Genomic DNA, 19,084 nt, shown 5'->3' on the forward strand with positions numbered 1-19,084 from the left:
AGAGAATTTACTCTCAGTCCCTGTTGGCCAACACTTAAAAAAGTGAAAAGCACTGACCAGTTGGCATGAAAATAAGGGGCTAGTTTCAGAACTGTAGAACTTTACAAGGAAAAGGACTTTCAAGGTTATCTAATCCAAACCCCTCCTCATAAAAAGGAGAAAACAAAGACCAAGAAAAGTTCAGTGTCTTATCTATGGCCATAGTTTGGTGGCAGAGCCTGGGTGAAACCTGACTCACAAGCCAGGACTTTCTTGTTTCTCTTTACATCCTCTGTCACTTAAGGGGAATCTCTTCTTGAATAACTGCTGGTAAACTTTGGCACTGGCAGTCCAGGGAAGGGAAGAATGGAGGATGAGTTGGTGGCTATATATTGAGTTGGTTGTTGGGATTACCCAAAGCATTTGGGGAAATACATGAAATTGTAGGACTTCAGTGACTAATAGAAAGAAAAGATTTGTTTATTCAGGGCAAGTTGGCATAATGTTCAATATGTTTTCTAAAGTTAACACTGAGGAATTGAGAAGAAACAATCTCTACCTATGGCTAAATGAGTACTTGTTTTGAGTTAGGAGAATGGTTATCTTTTAACTCAATAGCAATACTTAAATAGATTTTTTGATTTCACTAATATGGAGAACCTTTCCCTTGTTAGTGATCATATTCCATCCATTGAGTGATTCTTGTCCATGTAGTCTCACAATCCCACATGCTAGATGTGAATCCTCAACATGCTCAATGTTTCCTCTAGGTCACAAAAAAAAAAAAAACCAAACCTTACTTTCTGTCTTAGTAACAACTCTAAGACAGAAGGGCAAGAACTAGGCAATTGGGGTTAAATGACTCACCCAGGGTCGCACACTTTGGAAGCATCTAAGGCCATATTTGTACCCAGGACCTTCTGTCTCTGGGCCTAGTTCTCTATCTACTGAGCTGCCCTTACCTAGCTACCCCTCCTCTAGGTCATTTAACCTTTTGTGGTAATATTGATGAAATTTACTTCCTACAACAATATACAAATTCTTTGGTCATTGGACAAAGATAGCAAATTTAGGTGAAACACAATTAAGATAATGTTTATAGATGGCTTCAACCTTGTAGAAGCAGAGGGAGACTATTCAAGGCTGAAGATTTTATTTTTTCTTTGATTCATGGGTTGAGGTGACCCAACAATTTCAATGTAGACCTGGTTGGTCTACTTACTGGAGTCACACCTCTCTGTACTCAGCTAGGCTCTGGACAGAAGAATCAATCTGAAGGGCATATATGTGAAGCTATTCTAACTAACTTTGTACATCCAGCCAGAGCTTGGGCTCTGTGGGCATAGGGTATGGACTAAGCTCCATAGCAGGATAAGACCTAGACTAGGACTTTGAGGAGCTAGAGTTGATTAAGTTAAAAAAAATTATTAAGTTAAAAAAATGTTGAAAAAAGTCATTTCCTCCACATTTTCCCTTGTGCTGTACAGATTCTCTTACCGTCTCATAAAATTCATAGAGATTTGCCAGCTTCTCCAGCTCCCCTTTCCTTCTCTCTGTTTGGCTGATGATATCATTCAGGTATCTTTTGAAGTTCTGGATTTTTTCTTCCATATTTGGTGAGTTATTATCTTTCACCAATTGTAGTCCTTTTCTACAATATTGCTACAGCATAAAGAAAAAAATCAGCTATAGCCAAACTATAGAACTTATTAGTTTTGTTTTCAATAGGCTAAACAAAAAATGTATTTTTATGGCCTAAAATGCCACTGTGAATTTTCTCCAACACTATACTGAACCCATACTACTTTCTTCCAAATCATTGATGGCTTCTTGCTAAATCCAGGATCCTCTTTTTAGTTCTTGTTACCCCCTGACTTCTTGGGAGCTTCTAAAACTATAAAACCTTAGAACAATCACCTTCTCTTTCTGGATATGTTGGCTTCCATGACTGCACACTCTAATGATTTTTCTCCTATTTCTCTAATCTCTCTTCTTCTAGTCTCCTTTGTTGGATCCTCTTTATCTTTCTAGTTCTTTATGAGGGAGGGTATGTTTTCCCAAGGTTCTTTCCTTCTACATCTCCTCTTCCCAAGTACTTTCATTTATTCTTTAATTATGGAATCATTATCACTTATGGAATTGACTCCTATATCTGTGTTTCCAGTACTAATCTTTCTCTTGGACTCTGCTGTCACTTTTCCTACTGCCTGATAGATATTTCCACTAGACTATATCCCTTTATTACTTTTGAAATCTTAGTGTTTGACTTTTCCTCCCTCTGTCATTGACCACTTTCAACTGGGTTGCCAAGTCCTTCAATTCTGCCTCTATAGTGCCTTTCACAATTCCTTTTTCTTTTACCACTATAGGTTTCATAAAAGCCACCATTACCACTTTTTAAAAAACAAAACAAAACTGAATGGCTCTGTGATTTCATTAATGTAAAGAATTCCCAATGGGAGATTTCCTCTAACAATTCAGATTGGCGCTCTCCTCACAAATTCTATTCTGAAAGAGCTGCTAAGAGTTTAAATGAAATGCCCAAGGTCACATAGTCAGCATGAGCCAGTCAGGACTTATCCCAGATCAAACTTCATCACCACACCACTGTCGGTGTCCATTATGGAACGAAGAAGCAAAAGCCTCATTCAAAGGCACCATGTAAAGGATCATGTCACCAGTAGTACTGTACCATGCTTTTTGGTGTCGCCACATACAGTGCTCCTCTCACTGACTGCCAATGAAAGAGGTGCCCCTTCCGGAAGTGCGGTGGGGGCCGGATACATGTCCTCAGGGGGCCACATGTGGCTTGTGGGCCGTAGTAGTTTGGGGGCCCCTGCGGGCCTCTGGTATGTTTCCTACAATTCTGATTTGGCATCTTCTGCTACTTATCCCAAAGGGAAACCATGACTACTTGCCAAATTCAGTGGCCTCCTTTCAGGCCTCATCATGCTTGACCTTTCTTTTCAATCTAAACATTATAACATCCTGTTGCTAGGAATTAGCCTTCTATGTCTCTACCTCTGCTCAGGTTGCCATTATGTCTGTACTGTACTTCTTCCTCATTTCCATTGAGTTTCCTTCAACTCTTAGCCCAACCTTACCTCGAGGAAAGAGGCCTTTCCTGATCCCACTTCCCCTACCTTACTGTGGCTCCCCAAATTATCTTGTTTTTATTTCAGACACATATTCTTTGAAGGCAGGGACTGTTTAGCTGATATCTTTGGACTAGGGTCTAGCACTTTGTAGGTACTTAATCAGTTTTGATTGTTTCAGTCAGAGATACTGTTTATGGTGATTTATATTCATACCTTTGATGCCTTTTTTTTCTTTGTTATAAGACAGAGAGTAGCCACTATTTTGTGCCCAAGGCATTTAATTACTATAATAGATAATTGGTAAAATTTGATGAATATAAACTGATGCCACTTGAACATCTTTACACCATTTAATTTACAGATGTTTTTAATAGATACTGTGGTATTAATAATAGAGATAAGTACACATCTGTGTCTTGGGAAAAATCAGATTAAATTACTGATTAGAGGTACAAAGCAAATTCAGATTTCTGTTTAAAAACCTATATGATGATATCAAAACACAACAGAAGGATGATAATGGTAGAACAGAACACTTGTGAAGACCACAATGGGAGTGACCCATTTGATAACACCTACCATCACCATGTCACCAAATGCCCGAAATTCTTCTTGCTTTTTCTTCACATTCTCTAGAGAGAGTAGCTCCAAAGGGCCAAGGTATTTTTCTCGCTCATTTTCAAACCATAATTTAATCTAAATAGGAAAAGAATATTTAAAAACTTTTTTTCCAGTGCATTTAGGACCTTGGCCCAAGGTACATAGCAAAGTATGATGAAATATGGGCTATTTTTATACTCTGGAAAGAATCATGTGGGTAGGTTGGTCCTTTGCTCTAGTAAACAGTCTTACTTGTTTCATTGTGGAATCAGATCATCCTTCATAGACAAATAGATATTTTTAGTTTCTAAAAATTAAATTTTGGCTAAGCATGCAGCAATCAAAACCAAATTGTATGAAGAATTAAACCTGCTCTATTAAAAAATGAGTACTATGTTTTCTAACAGGGTCATTGAGAGGCAAAGTTATTAAATAAATTAATCTGTACTGATGAACTCAGGTGCTTTATTTTTATTTACACAAGTGCTCAAAGCACAAATGATTGTTTTTAGCTCAACTTCATAACAGGTTTTATTGCTTAGAAAATGTGTAGTAGCAAATTCAGTGGATACTAAATTTTTAAATTTGAAATGCTCCGATGTCATGAGAGGCAGTGAGACATAATGGATAGAAATTTGGTATTGGAGCCAGCAAACCTTGGGTTCAAGCCCTGACTGACACTTACTAGATATTTGAACGTGGGTAAGTCACTTAATATCTTAGCACCCTCAATTCTTCTCTAATAACAGAAGTTGCCAATACGGTGCTTTACTAAAGGAAATTTCCTCATTGGAAGTTCCCTACACTAGGGAAGGGCAGCTTGGTGGCATGGTGGATAGAATTCTGAGCCTGGAATCAGGAAGACCTGATTTCAAATATGACTTCAGACCCTCACCAGCTGTGTAACCCTGAGCAAGTCACTTAGCCCTACTGGCTTCAGTTTCTTCATCTGTAAAGTGAGCTAGAGGAGAAAATGGTAAGCCACTCCAGTATCTATGCCAAGAAAACCCATATGGAGTCCAGTCCAATCCAACTGGAATGACTGAATAAAAATAAGATCACACTAAGGAAATCACATATCTGATCTAAAATGGTAAAAGACGTCATACATGCCATAGGAACATTCCTTAAGCCTTTAAGGTTCTCTGTGAAAGGTAGAGCATAACTTCCTTTACAAAGGATGACAAACCCTCAGCCTGTCCAGGGATTAACACACTCAGCCATTTTGTCTCCTTCTCTCTCTTCTGCCTATGCTACATCTGCGATTAGAATCTAAAGTTATTATTTTTTTAATTTAGAAGCAAACCTTAATCTGTTACAAGAAATAGTAAGATATGCTCTCCAAGCCTCAGGGGATAGCTGCCTTCAAGAAGGGGCAGTGGCTTACCAGAGGCTCACAGACAATGGCATTATAAAGAAGATAAAAGAAGAAGGGTGAATGATTCCCTTGGTGATCAGGGCTAGAAGTCTGAAAGTAAGAAATCAGCCAAAATAAAATGTTTTAAAAATAATTATTCTTTCATTTTATCTTTCAAATTGTAGTTATGCACTAAAGACATAAGTGACTAAACTAAAAGCCAGAGGCTTGGGTGCCTCTCATTTATTTTGTCCCCCCAAAGAGTACTGACCTGGTTACACCCTTCCTCAAGCTTTCTTAATTCTTGTAGGTTCTCCAGCTGCTGAAGACACTTATTAGATGACAGGACTAGCCTATGGACCTCTTCATCTACTTGATTATATAGTCTGGTTATAGCTTCCATAGCATCTCTGATGAAGAGAAGATAACAGCAGTCAATGCATAGCCCTATTCAGACAGTCCTGCCACAAAGAGAAATAGCTTCTTTGAAGACTTCTGGGAAGGGTATAGGAATATGCCAGTGCAAGGATGACTCAGAGCAGGACAAATCCCAAGTTTTAGAAACCAAGTCATCCTTGAAAGCTGGCATGTGATGCCTCCAGACAAAGCCATGGCCAAACAATGAGCCTTTCATTCTCATATATATGTGCATGTGTTTGAAGGAAAATCACCCATCCTGAAATGCAGTCTCCTTAGAGGAGAAACAATGACTCTTGAGCAGCATGGAGCAAAGATGAATTCCATGTCTAATTGAAATGGCAAGAAGAATTTAGGTAGGCGGGGAGGAGTTTCCCAAAATGAAATCAAGTCGGAATATTAGATAACAAAGAAGAATTCATTCATCACCAAAGAGGTCTTCTGACTCTGTATGGAAAATACAATGAGTTTTCATTTTTTTCTACTTGAGAATTTAAATAAAATTAACTTGCTTTTGTTTTACATACATAGATGCAGATGAGGACTGGCACTGCCAATCAATGAGGATTGTGGTTTCAAAGGGAGGGGAGGTTTGGGCTGCATCTCTCACAATTGCTCTTTGGGGGAGAAAAGTCTCTAAGGAATGCAGCCATATGTGATCTAATATATGATGTTAAGCACTATTCTTGCAAACTCTCATTCTTGATTAATGTGAAATTTTGGCTCCCATCCAATGAGGCTTTGAAACCATCCACTTACATACCTATAATCTTCAGTCCCACAGAAGTCTTCCTTCCGGAGCCTGGCCAGGACTGTGCCACCTTCTAAGCGGAGCGTTACCAGAAGGACATCTTCCAGAACAAGCTTCATCATTGTCTTGTGTTTGTTGATTAGTTCCACCACTTCCTAATGGTGGAGGAAAAAAAAATTGTGTGTGTGTATGTAAGAAATCTCATACAGTGTATTGGTGGACAGTGTTTTGAAGTGTCAACCAACATTTAACACTCAGGTGCTTCCTAACTTTGAATAATGATAAACACCATCAAACAGCAACTATTCAATGGGAGGAAGCTAACTGCTCTAATTCCATTGCCTTCTCTCCTGTATTTGGATGTAGTTGTTTGCTTGTTGTCTCTCCCACTAGATTGTAAACTCCTTGAGGGTAGGGACTATCTTTTGTCTCTTTTTGTATCCTCAGCTCTTAGAATAGTGTCTGACATGTGGTAAGTGTTCAATAGATGCTTACTGATTGATTGATTTTAGTTGTAGCAGGGTTAATGCAGGTAAAGAAATCCCAGTGTCACTTCACAGAAAGATTTGGTTAGGAATTGAAGTGTACAGATCTGAAAATTGTAAAGGAAGTTGATGATTAAGTTCACAATAAAAAGTGGAAATTTAAGTTTTCATGGATCTTGAAAAGAAGAGAATAGACTCCTGGGCTTGTTTGCTACATCTCAGCAACCCACTAGCACATTGCACTGAAAGTGCTAATTTCAATATGAATGAGTCAGTCATTTGTACTCAGTTTCTCTATCTACAAAACGGAAGTATAAGATGTGCCCTTCCATCCTTCACAGAAATAATGTAGAGAATAAATGTATTAGCCCAAAGTCAGAATATGTGGGATTTTGCCAAAGAATAATGCCATGATAATAATAGTAAAATGATAAAAAAAAAAGAAAAAAAGAAAAGAAGAGAATAGAGGGAATTGTCAACTGGCTCATCAAGCTATTGATCAACAATACTAATTTGGGTCTACAGACCCCTTGTGGTTCCTGAATATGCTCCATGTTGGGTTTCTTGTAGTATTTTTGTTAGGAACAACAACATCTATGGTTTTGTTTCTGTAATTAATCCATGACTAGTTGCCAGATCATTGCTTTTACAGCTCAAACAGACCTAAAAAAATCTGGTCCATTCTCCTGCATTTACTGTTGGAATGACTAAAATCCACAGAGTTCAAATGAACATATTATCTATGACCATATAAAAAGGAGAGGCAGAGTGTAGGAAGGAAGAGAAGACTGGCCCTGAAGCCAGGAAGACCTAGATTCCAGTCCTACCTCTGACTCAGGATGGCAATTATTTCACCTTTCAGAGGTCTAGGCAATTAGGTCTAAGAGTTGCAAAGAAGGTCCCTATGTATAATCGCTATTCTACAATTTAAAAAATTGAGTTTTTTAAAATAACAAATCTGAACTAAAAATTTCCCTTGCTACAAATTTTCTTTTTACAAAAAGTTTAACATTATAAGTAAATTTTTTTTAAGGAGAAGAAGTAAGATTTTAATCTCTTTTAGTTCTGTCACTGATATAGGCTTGTCAATTAATTGTTTTATGCTCCATCTGGGAAAAAGAAAAAATAACCCTTTTGAGGAATGTAGATGCATGTATAAAATATTAAATAAATTGATAATATATATTTAAAACTCTAGGTTTGTAAAGAATTTCATGCATGGTGGGAGGGGGGAGGGAAGAAAAGAAAATGATCTTTGTTTCCAATGAATAGTGTTTGGAAATGACCAAATAAAAATTAAAAAATTTAAAAAAAATTTCATGCATACTATTTTGTTTGATTCTCACAACAAGCTTGGAAAGTAAGTGCTATTATTATCCATATATTACAAATAAGGAAACTGAGGCTAAGACGTAAAGTTTCCAGAGTCACAGAGCCAATAAGATTCTGAAGCAAGATTTGAACCCAGGTCTTCCTGGCTGCAAGTCCAATGCTCTTTCCCTTTTGCCAAAAAAAAAAAGATATGAAACTGCTGTGAGAAACAAAATTTTATAAAATGAAAACTAAAATCATTAAAATAGCAAACTACTATAGCCATGGATCTCGAATTTCGGCAAAAATTAATAGCTCACTTTTATCTTTGTATACAATTGACAAAATAAGCTTAGTCACTAACTTATGGCACAAAAGTGGCCACAGAAAGTCTCCTTTAGTATCTTTTCCTCCTTCCCTTTTCCTCTATTCTCAATTTTTACCAGAGACAGAGTTCTCTATTCCCTTCTGACTCCACTATAGATTCTCCCTGCCCCTCTTCCCCTTTCCCTGGCTCCTTCCACATAGGGAATTTTCTTTATCAGCATTTCTTATTAACTTACATGATTTCAAACCAAATGGATAATTTAAGATTATAAAGAAATCAGAAGCTTCTCATTAGGAAAAAAAAGTGATTTTCATTGGGATTTTATTTCTAAAATTTGAATTGATTTTAATTTAATTTGAATTGAATTGATTTTATTGTTAAAATTCATTTTACATAAAACTTCTCTGGAACACATCTTTAATGAAAACCAGGTTCATTTATACCAGGTTCATTTATAGTATAAGATATTAGTCAATATACACACAAGTAGAAGACAAAAGGAAAAGGCAAAGATGACAATGTTTTAACTTCAGATTACTCAAATTTCCTGAGATTTATATTTTGTTAAAAAATGGTGAATCTTTAAAGAGGAAAGTTACAAATATTTAAGAATATATGTGGGATTTTTATGAATAGAGAAAGCCCTATAATAACGACATTTCAAAAGATAATAGTCCAAACTCATTTGTTAGAAGCTCTGACTAGTGTTTTGAAGGTGGAGTACCTATTTTCATCAGCTAGCAGGTAAGGAAGGAAAGTTCCCGGTCCCATTACAAGTAGGAGGAGGGCAATATGGGTTCCATCTCTCAAGAAATGATGCATTTCACTCACACATCATTGACACACTAAAAATAATGCCTTCTTTTGGGAAAGATTTACTTACATGGAGGTAATGAGTTGGAACAAGTATACTAAAAGGTAGAAACAGAGGTAGTTAAATTCCTTTTGGAAATCATTCTACCATTTGAGATGTTCACAAACCAAAAATGTTTGAGGATAACTGCAATGGGTAAACAAGAAAACTAAAAGTTGGATATCACATTTCTGATAAACATCGGCCTCTAAAACAAGCCTCCTACTCTTAGAAACTAGACTTTAGTTAATGTCTTTTTGCTTTGAGAACCAAAAACGTATCATCTTTTTAAATAAGATAAATGCTTACTTACTTGCACTGTACTTAGGGTCTTGTTTGTGGTCAGGGAACAGACAGAATTCTGTAGAAAAGTAATGGCTTCTTTGCAGTTTGTAGCAAATGGTTCTAGTTTCTGCCATGTTTTGTGAGGACAAATAGATGGAAAGTAAGAGGTGAGATTTCAAATGTACTTTCGGGTTTTATTCATTAGGTTAAAATGCCATTTATTGGTTATAAAATTCTGTATACACTTTGGGAAGAGGATTGTGTAATTTACAGAGGAACAGGAGAGTGAGATAGGATGAGGGAAGGATCAAAAGTCCCCAAAAAGAACTAAGAAACTAAGAGAAGGTAGTATAGATTAAGAGGAAAGAGGGTAAAGGGATAAGGAAAAGAAGAGATTTCTAGAAAAGAGTAAAAATAAAGGGCTGGTACAGAATATACTATGCCTCAAATGATACAAAGGAAGCAGGGGTAGCAACCATGATCTCTGACAAAGGTAAAGCTGAAACAGGCTTAAACAAAAGAGAAATATAGGGAAACTACATTGTTAAAAGGTACCATAGATAATGAAGCCTTTTCAGTATTAAATCTATATGCACTAAGTGGTATAATATCCAAAATTTTAAAGGCAAACCTAAATGAGTTACAGGTGAAAATAGATAACAAAACAATAATAATGGAGAATGTCAATTTTTCCTTTTCAGAAATAGATAAATACAACAACAACAAAGATTTTTAAATATGAATAGATGCTTAGATAAGCTAAATATGATAGATATCTAGAGAAAATTGAATTGAAAGGAATATGCCTTCTCTGCAGTACATGGTACTTTACAAAAATTGACTGCACATTAAGGCACAAAAAATTCTATTTAAACATGGAAAAGCAGAAATATTAAAGATATCCTTTCAGCCCATAATGCAATAATAATTGTATATAATAAGAGACTATGAAAATATAGAATAAAAGTTAATTGGAGACTAAAGAACTAATCACATTCTAAGTTGAAAGTTAGGGTTAGGAACTATCCCTTTGATTTCTTTGGTAGAGGGAATTCTGGCTAACAAGTAAGGTTGGTGCCTTCTCTGCTCTTTATAGTCTTAGAGAGTTGTCTGGAGCATGAAGGGATTAAGTGGCTTGCATTGAGTCACAAAGCTAGTATGTGTCAGAACTGTACTTAAATGCATATCGTCCTTGCTCTGAAGCCATCTCTCTTTACAGTGTGGCATACTATCTTCAATCTACCTTATAGTATATGTACTTGAATGCATGGTAACAAGAACAAAAGCTCACCTTTACACAGAATTCTAAAATTTGCAAAACATTTTCCTCACAATGCAAGTTCCTTGATAGCCTTTATGTCTATACTGACACATAGAAGGCCCTTAATAAATGCTTGTTGCATATATGATAAATAACTATACAAAACAATAGACAGAACATAGACCTATGTACACTCAGGAAAGAAAAAACAATGCAATGAAAAAACAAGGGAAGAGCACTGAGCCACCATGTCTTACTTACCCTTCGGAAACGGATCCAGTCACTGTGGTTGTAAAGAAAGGTCCCATCAAACTCTGTTGTCAGCTGTGTACTGTCAATGAGCTTATGCAGGGCCTTCAGGGAGGTCAGAACCTCACATTGCTAAGGAAAAGGAGTTTAAAGATTTTTACTCTTGCCATGAATCTAGTCACTGGGGAAAAAGAATTCTGTGAGAAACAAACTTTTTCCTGCTTTCTCAAACACTCTAGACAGTAAATAGATTATACCCCAGAGGCCCACTGCCACTCAGCGGCACTGGTTTTGAGAAGATCCAGACACAGGTTTCAGTTTTGTATTGTTTTATTGTTCAGCATCAATCATTCTATGCTTCTGTAGGGCCATCTACCAAGTGACTGCCCTGGTATTCTCTCAGAGTTGCAAGAATTAGTGGAGAATGTCACTCTAATGCATTGCTTCCTGATACTTGCATTCTGCAGAATGCACCCACTTTGGAATTCTAAATTTCCTGTGTCATAGAATGCTAGGAGATTGGGGGTGTTAGCCTGGAAATAATTGGCTGGGCTTTTGTTTTCCTAGCGATAGGGTTAGAGTAGGCCTTTGAATACTTCAAATTTGACAAATTGCAACAATGCAGATAGACAGGGGAAGGAGAAATAAATGGAATAAGAATAAAGAAAAGGAATTGAGAAGTAAAGATGAGAAAGGAGAGAATGAAAGGAGAAAGGAATAAAAAGAGAGGGAGAGTGGAAGGGAGAAAATATAGAGGAGGGAAAGCAAAGTGGCAGAGGAAATGACAAGAAAAGGAAAAAAGAAAATGGCAAAGGGAGCAGAGGAGACATGAGATACTTTAAAACAAAAATAAGATGAGTGAAACAGAAGATCATAAGGTGTAGAAAAAAAGAAGAGGAAAAGGAGGGAAGGAAATTAGATTAAATTAATTAAAGAGAATTAGAGAGAAGAGAGAAAGAACAAGAAAAAAATAAAGGGAATAGAAGGGAAAGAGAAAGAGAAAAGAAAAAGATTATAGAGGAAAGGTCTTTTATAATCTACCCACTTTGGATGGGGTTGATGTTCTAGGGTACTCACTACTTCTATTGCTGTGATACCTGGGAATACTGATGGATTCTCCTCTCTAATTCAGTTGCAGAAGTTGAGAAAAGGGACAAAGAAGATGTGAAGGGAAGGCATAGAGTCCCAATGTGGCCAAGGAATATAAGGTAAAATGGGAGCCAAGTAGCACTCTGAAAGACATGACTTTGTGGTTTTGATCCCCCATAGACCACTACTTTCTTAACCTAATCCCTTCTAATCTCATCACAATGTCAGAGAAATAGCAATGGCAGCAATATCTTTACATTAGAACGAGGGTCTCCCTGTGGAACCCTCCGTTTCTTTCCTTCCTAAACACAGCAGAAGTGGTAATGTGGGAACATACTATTCAGAGACCTTGATGTACCAATATGATACATTTTTCCTTTTGGGGCTGATAGATTTTGGCCAAAATGACCTCTGAATCCCTCTTAGCACCAGCAGTTTTCCCCTGCTAAACTGAGCGTTGCCTCTTGACTGCTGAGCAACTGTTGGTGTTTTGCCAGACACCAACATATTCTAGCACAATAGTTGGAAAAAGCAACTATACCAATAAGGAAGATTTGTTCTACATATAGAACTCAACAACTCTACTTCCCAGTTTTGTCTATACCACATATGACCTAATTTTACCATATGTGTATAATAGCAAAAACAGTCAATTCAAAGCCAGAGTCTTTGACTTTGTCATAACTGGGACATGAGTAGTGTTGGCCAGTTTGGAGAACACTAGCACCAGAAGTCTAATGTAGGTAAAATTAGTGAGCCTAGACAAGGTCTATTATTCTAAAGAAGAGAATTGAGGCCAAAAAGTACACCAGAAAAAGGATATTAGGTGGACGAAGAAAAGACAGGTGATTTATGAGTACTGTTGACCAAGGTCTAAACAGAGTGTAAGATACAAGTTGCCTATCGAAGGTAAGGAAGATGATCAATGAAAGTCCCCACCTGTAGGCAAATTGGTAGAAGGTTGAGGAGACATGCATTTGGCATAGAGAAAACAAAAACAGTGGCCCAGCCAAAGTGGGATATAACAGAAAATCCAGTCATTGGGGAACTAATGATGAGCAGCAAGAATCATGTGGTATTCTCATTTCAGTCTCAGATGGTATGATCTTCTTGCAAAGCCTTCCTTCTATGGTTCCTGCTTGGGGCAAGGGTTGGTTCCAAGTCTGGAGATGAGCTGAACTTCCAGGTGAATGTTAAATTGGCATTATTGACAAGTCAGTAAGGACATGGGGTCTATGAGTCACGTAGGTCACAGCATACTGTGGTATATAGTAAGAAAGCCACCTATTGACTGATAGAAATGTCCAATTTTCAAATTGTTGATTTGTTATCAAATGCAAACAGCTCCTTAGATGAATTCCCAGTACTTTTAAAATATTACAATCAGGCTTTAATATTTGATATTTCAATCAATGAAATAAAAAGTATTATAGAACAAAAATTCTAATACTTGACTCCTTTTGCTTCAAATAAATATGTTATTTGAAAATGTTCCTTTTGTAAACTAATGATGAACAATGTGAACAAGAAACAGTTGTATCCTTATTACTGAATGTAAAAATGGAGATTTGAACCCCAGACTTCAATCCCGAGAAGTCTTTGGTACTACCCAGAATTCCCTATAATCTCACCTGAGTCTCCACCTGGGTGAGAGCACAATTAGTATTTAATGGGCTCTCTGCCTCCCAAGACCTCCTCTTCCTCTACTCAGCCATTGCAACAAGTAGGCTGTGAATGGGCTAATCAGCCCAAGGCACATGGTTTATTATTTTGTATCCTTGATTTCTAATAATCTTTAATAAACCTCATAAAATATAATACTTTTATTATTAGAAACTAATTTAATTTTATATTAATGGCAACCACTAGAAGGGATGAGAACTTCTCAATTTTTTTTTTAAAGATAGCCTAGATAATTCTTTTAAGCTACATTCCTCCTGTCAAGGCTTTTCAACAAAGCTGATTCTTGAGCTCCTCCTGACTTTCTTGACCAAGATCACCGACCTGGTCCCAGCCCTGCCTGCCCGGCTCCTGCTGCCTGCTTCTGCACTCCAGCAATCTTGTCTCTTGACCCAGATCACTCTCCCGGCCTGACCCACCCTGGCCCCAGCCCTAGCCCCAGCTGATTTCCAGCCTCCAAGCCAGATCACCCCAGGCCAGCCCCAGGACCCAGGCTGTTGGTAGCTGCTGTGTCTTCAGGAATCACAAACCAGCTGGTAAAAATGGGGGTGTTCTTCCTTAGGCTACAATTAGCCTCCATGTGGCAAGGGACCATGGGGGGTGGGGGGGAAAAGGAGGAGAAGGAAGAGACTTCTCCGAATAGGAAGTTACAAGTATGGCATATTCTGTGAGAGAGAAGTGCATTTCCTATCTAAAAGGATGTTTTTTCATGACTGCACTGATTCTTTTATTTACCTCACCTGAGATTCAGGAGAGAAATTCATCTCCCTGCAACTATTTGGCCCAATTTGAGATTCCAAAAACCCACCCTCACTATGGGGGAGCAGCTCAGTGGCTCAGTGGATTAAGAGCCAGGCCTAGCGACAGGAGGTCCTGGGTTCTAATCTGGCCTCGGACACTTCCTGGCTGTGTGACCCTGGACAAGTCACTTGAACCCCATTGCCTACCCCTTACCAATCTTCTGCCTTCTGACAATAGGCATCTAAATGGATAAAAGCAAACAAACAAACAAACAAAAAAACCCCAAGGAACTTTAAAGAGACTTGAGGTTATATTTTTAAGACTTTTCAGACTCTAATGTTTTATAAAAATCTCTGTATTTTATTGCATTTTGCTGATTGTTTTGTCTAAGATTTAATTTTGTTGATTTTAAGTTCATATATTAATGTATTCAATTCTATTCTGTTACACTGAATCATTTAAATGTACTGGATTTTAACTATTCTTATATTCTGTTGCTTTTCCTCTATAACTATACTGAACAACTATTACTGAATAAGCCCATATATAAAAACTGGTTACAATTATATAACAACCTTTCGAAAATTTAATGAGCTAAATATCTCAAGTTGATTTTAAGGGGTCTTTTAGACATGATTTTTTTTTTCAACAACTCTGATAAGGTCCATTTTAGTAGCTGAAGTGAAATGCAATTATAATCCCCACCTCCCACTTTATAAAAATGTGAATGGATGGGACATCACGGTCTCATACCAAAGGAGCTGGGAAGTTAATCCCAGGGCATGGTACCCCTAACCCTGAATGACTCCCGAAAGAGGAGCATCTCTCATTTATAACTCTTCAGCTTACTTTACCCAACATCAACAGTACAGAGTTTTGGTTTTTTTCCTAGACTCCTCTGCCACATTTTTGTAATGATATCTAGGTTTCTTGATGATATTCTAGACCCAAATAAGCTTTACTTTGTTTAAAAATGTTTGCCAAGGTTGAAACATTGCTACACCTGAAAAACTTGTGACAAGTATTCATTTTCTTTAAATGTCATACAGCTGACTCATGTAAAAAATGATAGTGGTTTTTGTTTGCCATTGTAATTAATTGGGCTATTGAGAATTTTGGGGATGTTGATACCTACATATTTGTACTACTGTTCTTTATTAAAAAAATCTGTTACCTTGTAAATTCATTTGCTTGTACTCACAGTGGATCATGGCCAGGTATGAAGAGGATCTCATTTTTGGTGAGAAACCTTGTATTCTTTATTTCCTTAGCTGACACAGTGTGTCAATGATTATAAGCTACATTTTTGAATTTTAAAACTCTTTTATTATTATATTTTTCTTGCATGTGCAATATACTATTTCAGTCTTTTATTTTTTTCTCTTTTTTTATATTTGAAGCATGTCACCAGTGTTAAGAAGATTTTAACTTTTTTTGACTTAGCAGTATTATAAGTTTAAAATATATTTGCTATAATGTCAATGCATGCCCCAAAAGCTTGAGACTGTAAACAAATCTTGAGACATTAATTGTTTAAAAAAATTATGGGGCTTTGCTTAATGATTCTGTCTGATTACAGAACAAGAGCCATTGCACAGGGCCAAAGAAGCACAAAACCTGAATTGTGCCAAAAGAGGACATAGGTTGAAGAAGAAGAAGAAGAAGGAGGAGGAGGAGGAGGAGCAGGAAGGAGGAGGAGGAGGAGAAGGAAGAGAAAGAGGAAGAGGAAGAGGAAGAAGAAGAAGAAACAAATCCAGGTAGAATTGATGCACTTCTAAGTCAATACAAAGGATCTGAACCTAGTGTGAAGACTCGAGATTGTGATGCTTAACATACATTAAGACGTAGGCCTTCCTTGTATCCATACTCTTCTTGAAAATACTTACAGACAAGTATCTCAAATTTGGCTCCTACCTGGCTCCTATAATCTAGTACCTTTTCTGTCTTCCATAATGTGGCAACTTTCTGTAGTCCTAGCTACTGACTAGGTAAAGCATCATTGCTTAGATCATTTTAATTGGGCTCTGATTCAAGGATCTGTAATAGATTTATTTTTCCTTTACTTAGAATATTTACACATAAGACGTTGATAGTCTATATTTCACCCAGAAATTATCTTTTTTTATTTGGATTTTTAAATGTTTTTTATTTTTCTTGCCAATTGATTCATATACCTCATAACTCAGCCATGCATCCCTAAATGATCCCTGTTTTTTTCAATCACCCTGTTCAGGGAGGGTATGTAAAAATGTAAAATTTATTATTATTTTAAATTGCAAAGTTTAAATTCCTTGAGAGAGAAATTTTAGGTTACGAAACATGCCCCCTCTCCGAATCCAGAAACTGAACTGTTTGGAGAAGACACCATGAAGATGCCTCCACAGATCACAAACTGTTTGGAGAAGATCATGAATAATACCTACTTCATTGGGCTCTTGTGAAAATCAAATAAGATAATGAATGAAAACATTGTTTACCAAAATTAAAAATGTGAATATTGAATTATTAAAATAAAACATTTATAAAAACAAAAAAAAGAAGAAGATCATGAATGAACTTTGGGTGTGGTTGAATATTTACTTGTATGTATACTCTTATGCCAAAGGGGACTGCCCCTTTACTGTCTTTTTGGCAATGCGCCTAGCAATCATTGGTTTTGTTCTCTTTTCCTTTTACCCACAAATTATTGCTATCTTTAAGTTGATTATGTTTCCATGATCCTTTTGGGGAAACTGGTTCCCCAATACCATCACAGGGGGGGTATGTAAAAATGGAGATTTCAACCCCAGACTTCAATCCCCAGAAGTCCTTGGTACTTCCCAGAATTCCCTATAATCTCACCTGAGTCTCCACCTGGGCGAGATCACAATTAGTATTTAATGGGCTCTCTGCCTCCCAAGACCTCTTCTTCCTCTACTCAGCCATTGCAACATGTAGTAAGTAGGCTGTGAATGGGCTAATCAGCTCTAGACACATGGTTTATTATTTTGTATCCTTGATTTCTAATAATCTTTAATAAACCTCATAAAATATAATACTTTTATTACTAAAAACTAGTTTAATTGTTACCTAAGTCAATTTCATGATAATCAAATGATTTTTATAATTTTCTTTTTTAACAACTTGGAATTGTAATTCATAATTTGATTAGAAGGGTAAGAACCTCATTGCGTTTAGTCTTTTTAACCAAGTGGAACATATCTTTGTTCCGTTATGTCTGCTTGTCAGGTACTCTGTTCAAACTTAAATTACCTATCTGTATTTTAACATTAGGTTTGGTTTCATCCTGCAAAGTACATCTAATGTCAAAGTGATGATTAAATGAATGTCAGCTCTCACTTTTTATCACTACAACTGGAAAATAACTTTATTTGTCTTAATGGAAATAGACTTAGATTATAATCAAAAGACAGAAGATAAATAAACTTATTTTTGAGCAGGGTTGGATCCATTTCTCAATCAAAAAACATTTGATAAGTACCTACTATGTGATGGGCATTGTGCTAAGTGCTAGGATATACAAAAAGAGGCAAAAGACAGTCCCAGCCCTCAAGGAGTTTTTAACTTGAGAGGAGAAAACACATATGACCACATAGTTATAAACAAAGAGAAAAAATTAAAATTAGAATTAAGAAATTAATTTCATTAGTTAATTTCAAGAAACAAAAAAGTTAAAATTTCAAAATCTTTTTTACTATATACTTTAATTTTCTTAGCTCGTACAAATCTCTAAACAATGCATATTATTTTGAGTAGCATGATACTAAAAATCTAAAACCACTTCTCAATTTTACCTGCAATGCTGTATCCTTGTCAGGTCTAAAAGCTGATTCTTTATCCACCAGAAGCAGAATGCTGTTAATGGACTGTGGTGCTGAATTCTGGAGCAAGAAAAGTGATGTTAGCAAGGATTTTGAAATTTCATTTAAAGTTTTCTTTTTATTATGAACTCAACAATCATCAAATCAAAATTTCTAACATATAAAGAATAAAAATATTTTAAACTTTGACCTTCATATCTATATATCATATATAGGTAGATATAAAATACATAGTAAATTTAATATAGTAAAAATGGCCCTAATTGATTGTGTCCCTTTCTGAAATTCTTTCTAATCTCTGCTATGTATTTTTTGTTTCGTTAATCTTCTTGACCTTCTTTCTTTTTGTTTCTCTATCACTTTCCACTAACTCAGCCCCCATCCTTACCCAATAAAATCCCTCACCATAAAAAATAACTTCAAATACTTCAAAGATATAAACATGCTGGAAAACAAATGTCTTATTCTGCTGCTCTAACCCATCACCTCTTTGGTAAAAATCTTCATCATCAATACCCTGAAGTCATAAAATTTTCTAATTTTTTGGTAAACTTTTACTGTCTTTCTTAGAATTGATTCTAAAGCCGAACAATGGTATGGGTTAGGCAATTGGGGTTAAATGACTTATTCAGTATTACATAGCTATAAAGTATCTAATGTCAAATTTGAACCCAAGACCTCCTGTCGTTAGGCCTGGCTCTCTATCCACTCAGTCACCTAGCTGCCCTTTAGTTTCTCATTTTTTAAAAAATGAAAAATAAGCTAAATACAGTGCAGTT

The 19,084-nt window shown here is 36.4% G+C and overlaps 1 protein-coding gene across 5 annotated transcripts in view; it reads right to left on the reverse strand.

The window, feature by feature from the left end:
* PLEKHG4B (pleckstrin homology and RhoGEF domain containing G4B) overlaps nucleotides 1-19,084 on the reverse strand; it is a 353,991-nt gene that overhangs the window by 39,131 nt on the left and 295,776 nt on the right. For all 5 annotated transcript variants that reach the window (XM_056824353.1, XM_056824355.1, XM_056824356.1 and 2 more), the window contains 7 exons: nucleotides 18,279-18,365; nucleotides 10,987-11,106; nucleotides 9,493-9,591; nucleotides 6,215-6,357; nucleotides 5,306-5,444; nucleotides 3,657-3,773; nucleotides 1,477-1,641 (listed from right to left, as the gene is read on the reverse strand). In XM_056824353.1, the coding sequence (XP_056680331.1) occupies nucleotides 1,477-1,641; nucleotides 3,657-3,773; nucleotides 5,306-5,444; nucleotides 6,215-6,357; nucleotides 9,493-9,591; nucleotides 10,987-11,106; nucleotides 18,279-18,365 (870 nt within the window). The remainder of the gene's footprint in view (nucleotides 1-1,476; nucleotides 1,642-3,656; nucleotides 3,774-5,305; nucleotides 5,445-6,214; nucleotides 6,358-9,492; nucleotides 9,592-10,986; nucleotides 11,107-18,278; nucleotides 18,366-19,084) is intronic.

Source organism: Monodelphis domestica, chromosome 3 (assembly GCF_027887165.1).
Source record: "Monodelphis domestica isolate mMonDom1 chromosome 3, mMonDom1.pri, whole genome shotgun sequence".
NCBI classification, from domain to species: domain Eukaryota; kingdom Metazoa; phylum Chordata; class Mammalia; order Didelphimorphia; family Didelphidae; genus Monodelphis; species Monodelphis domestica.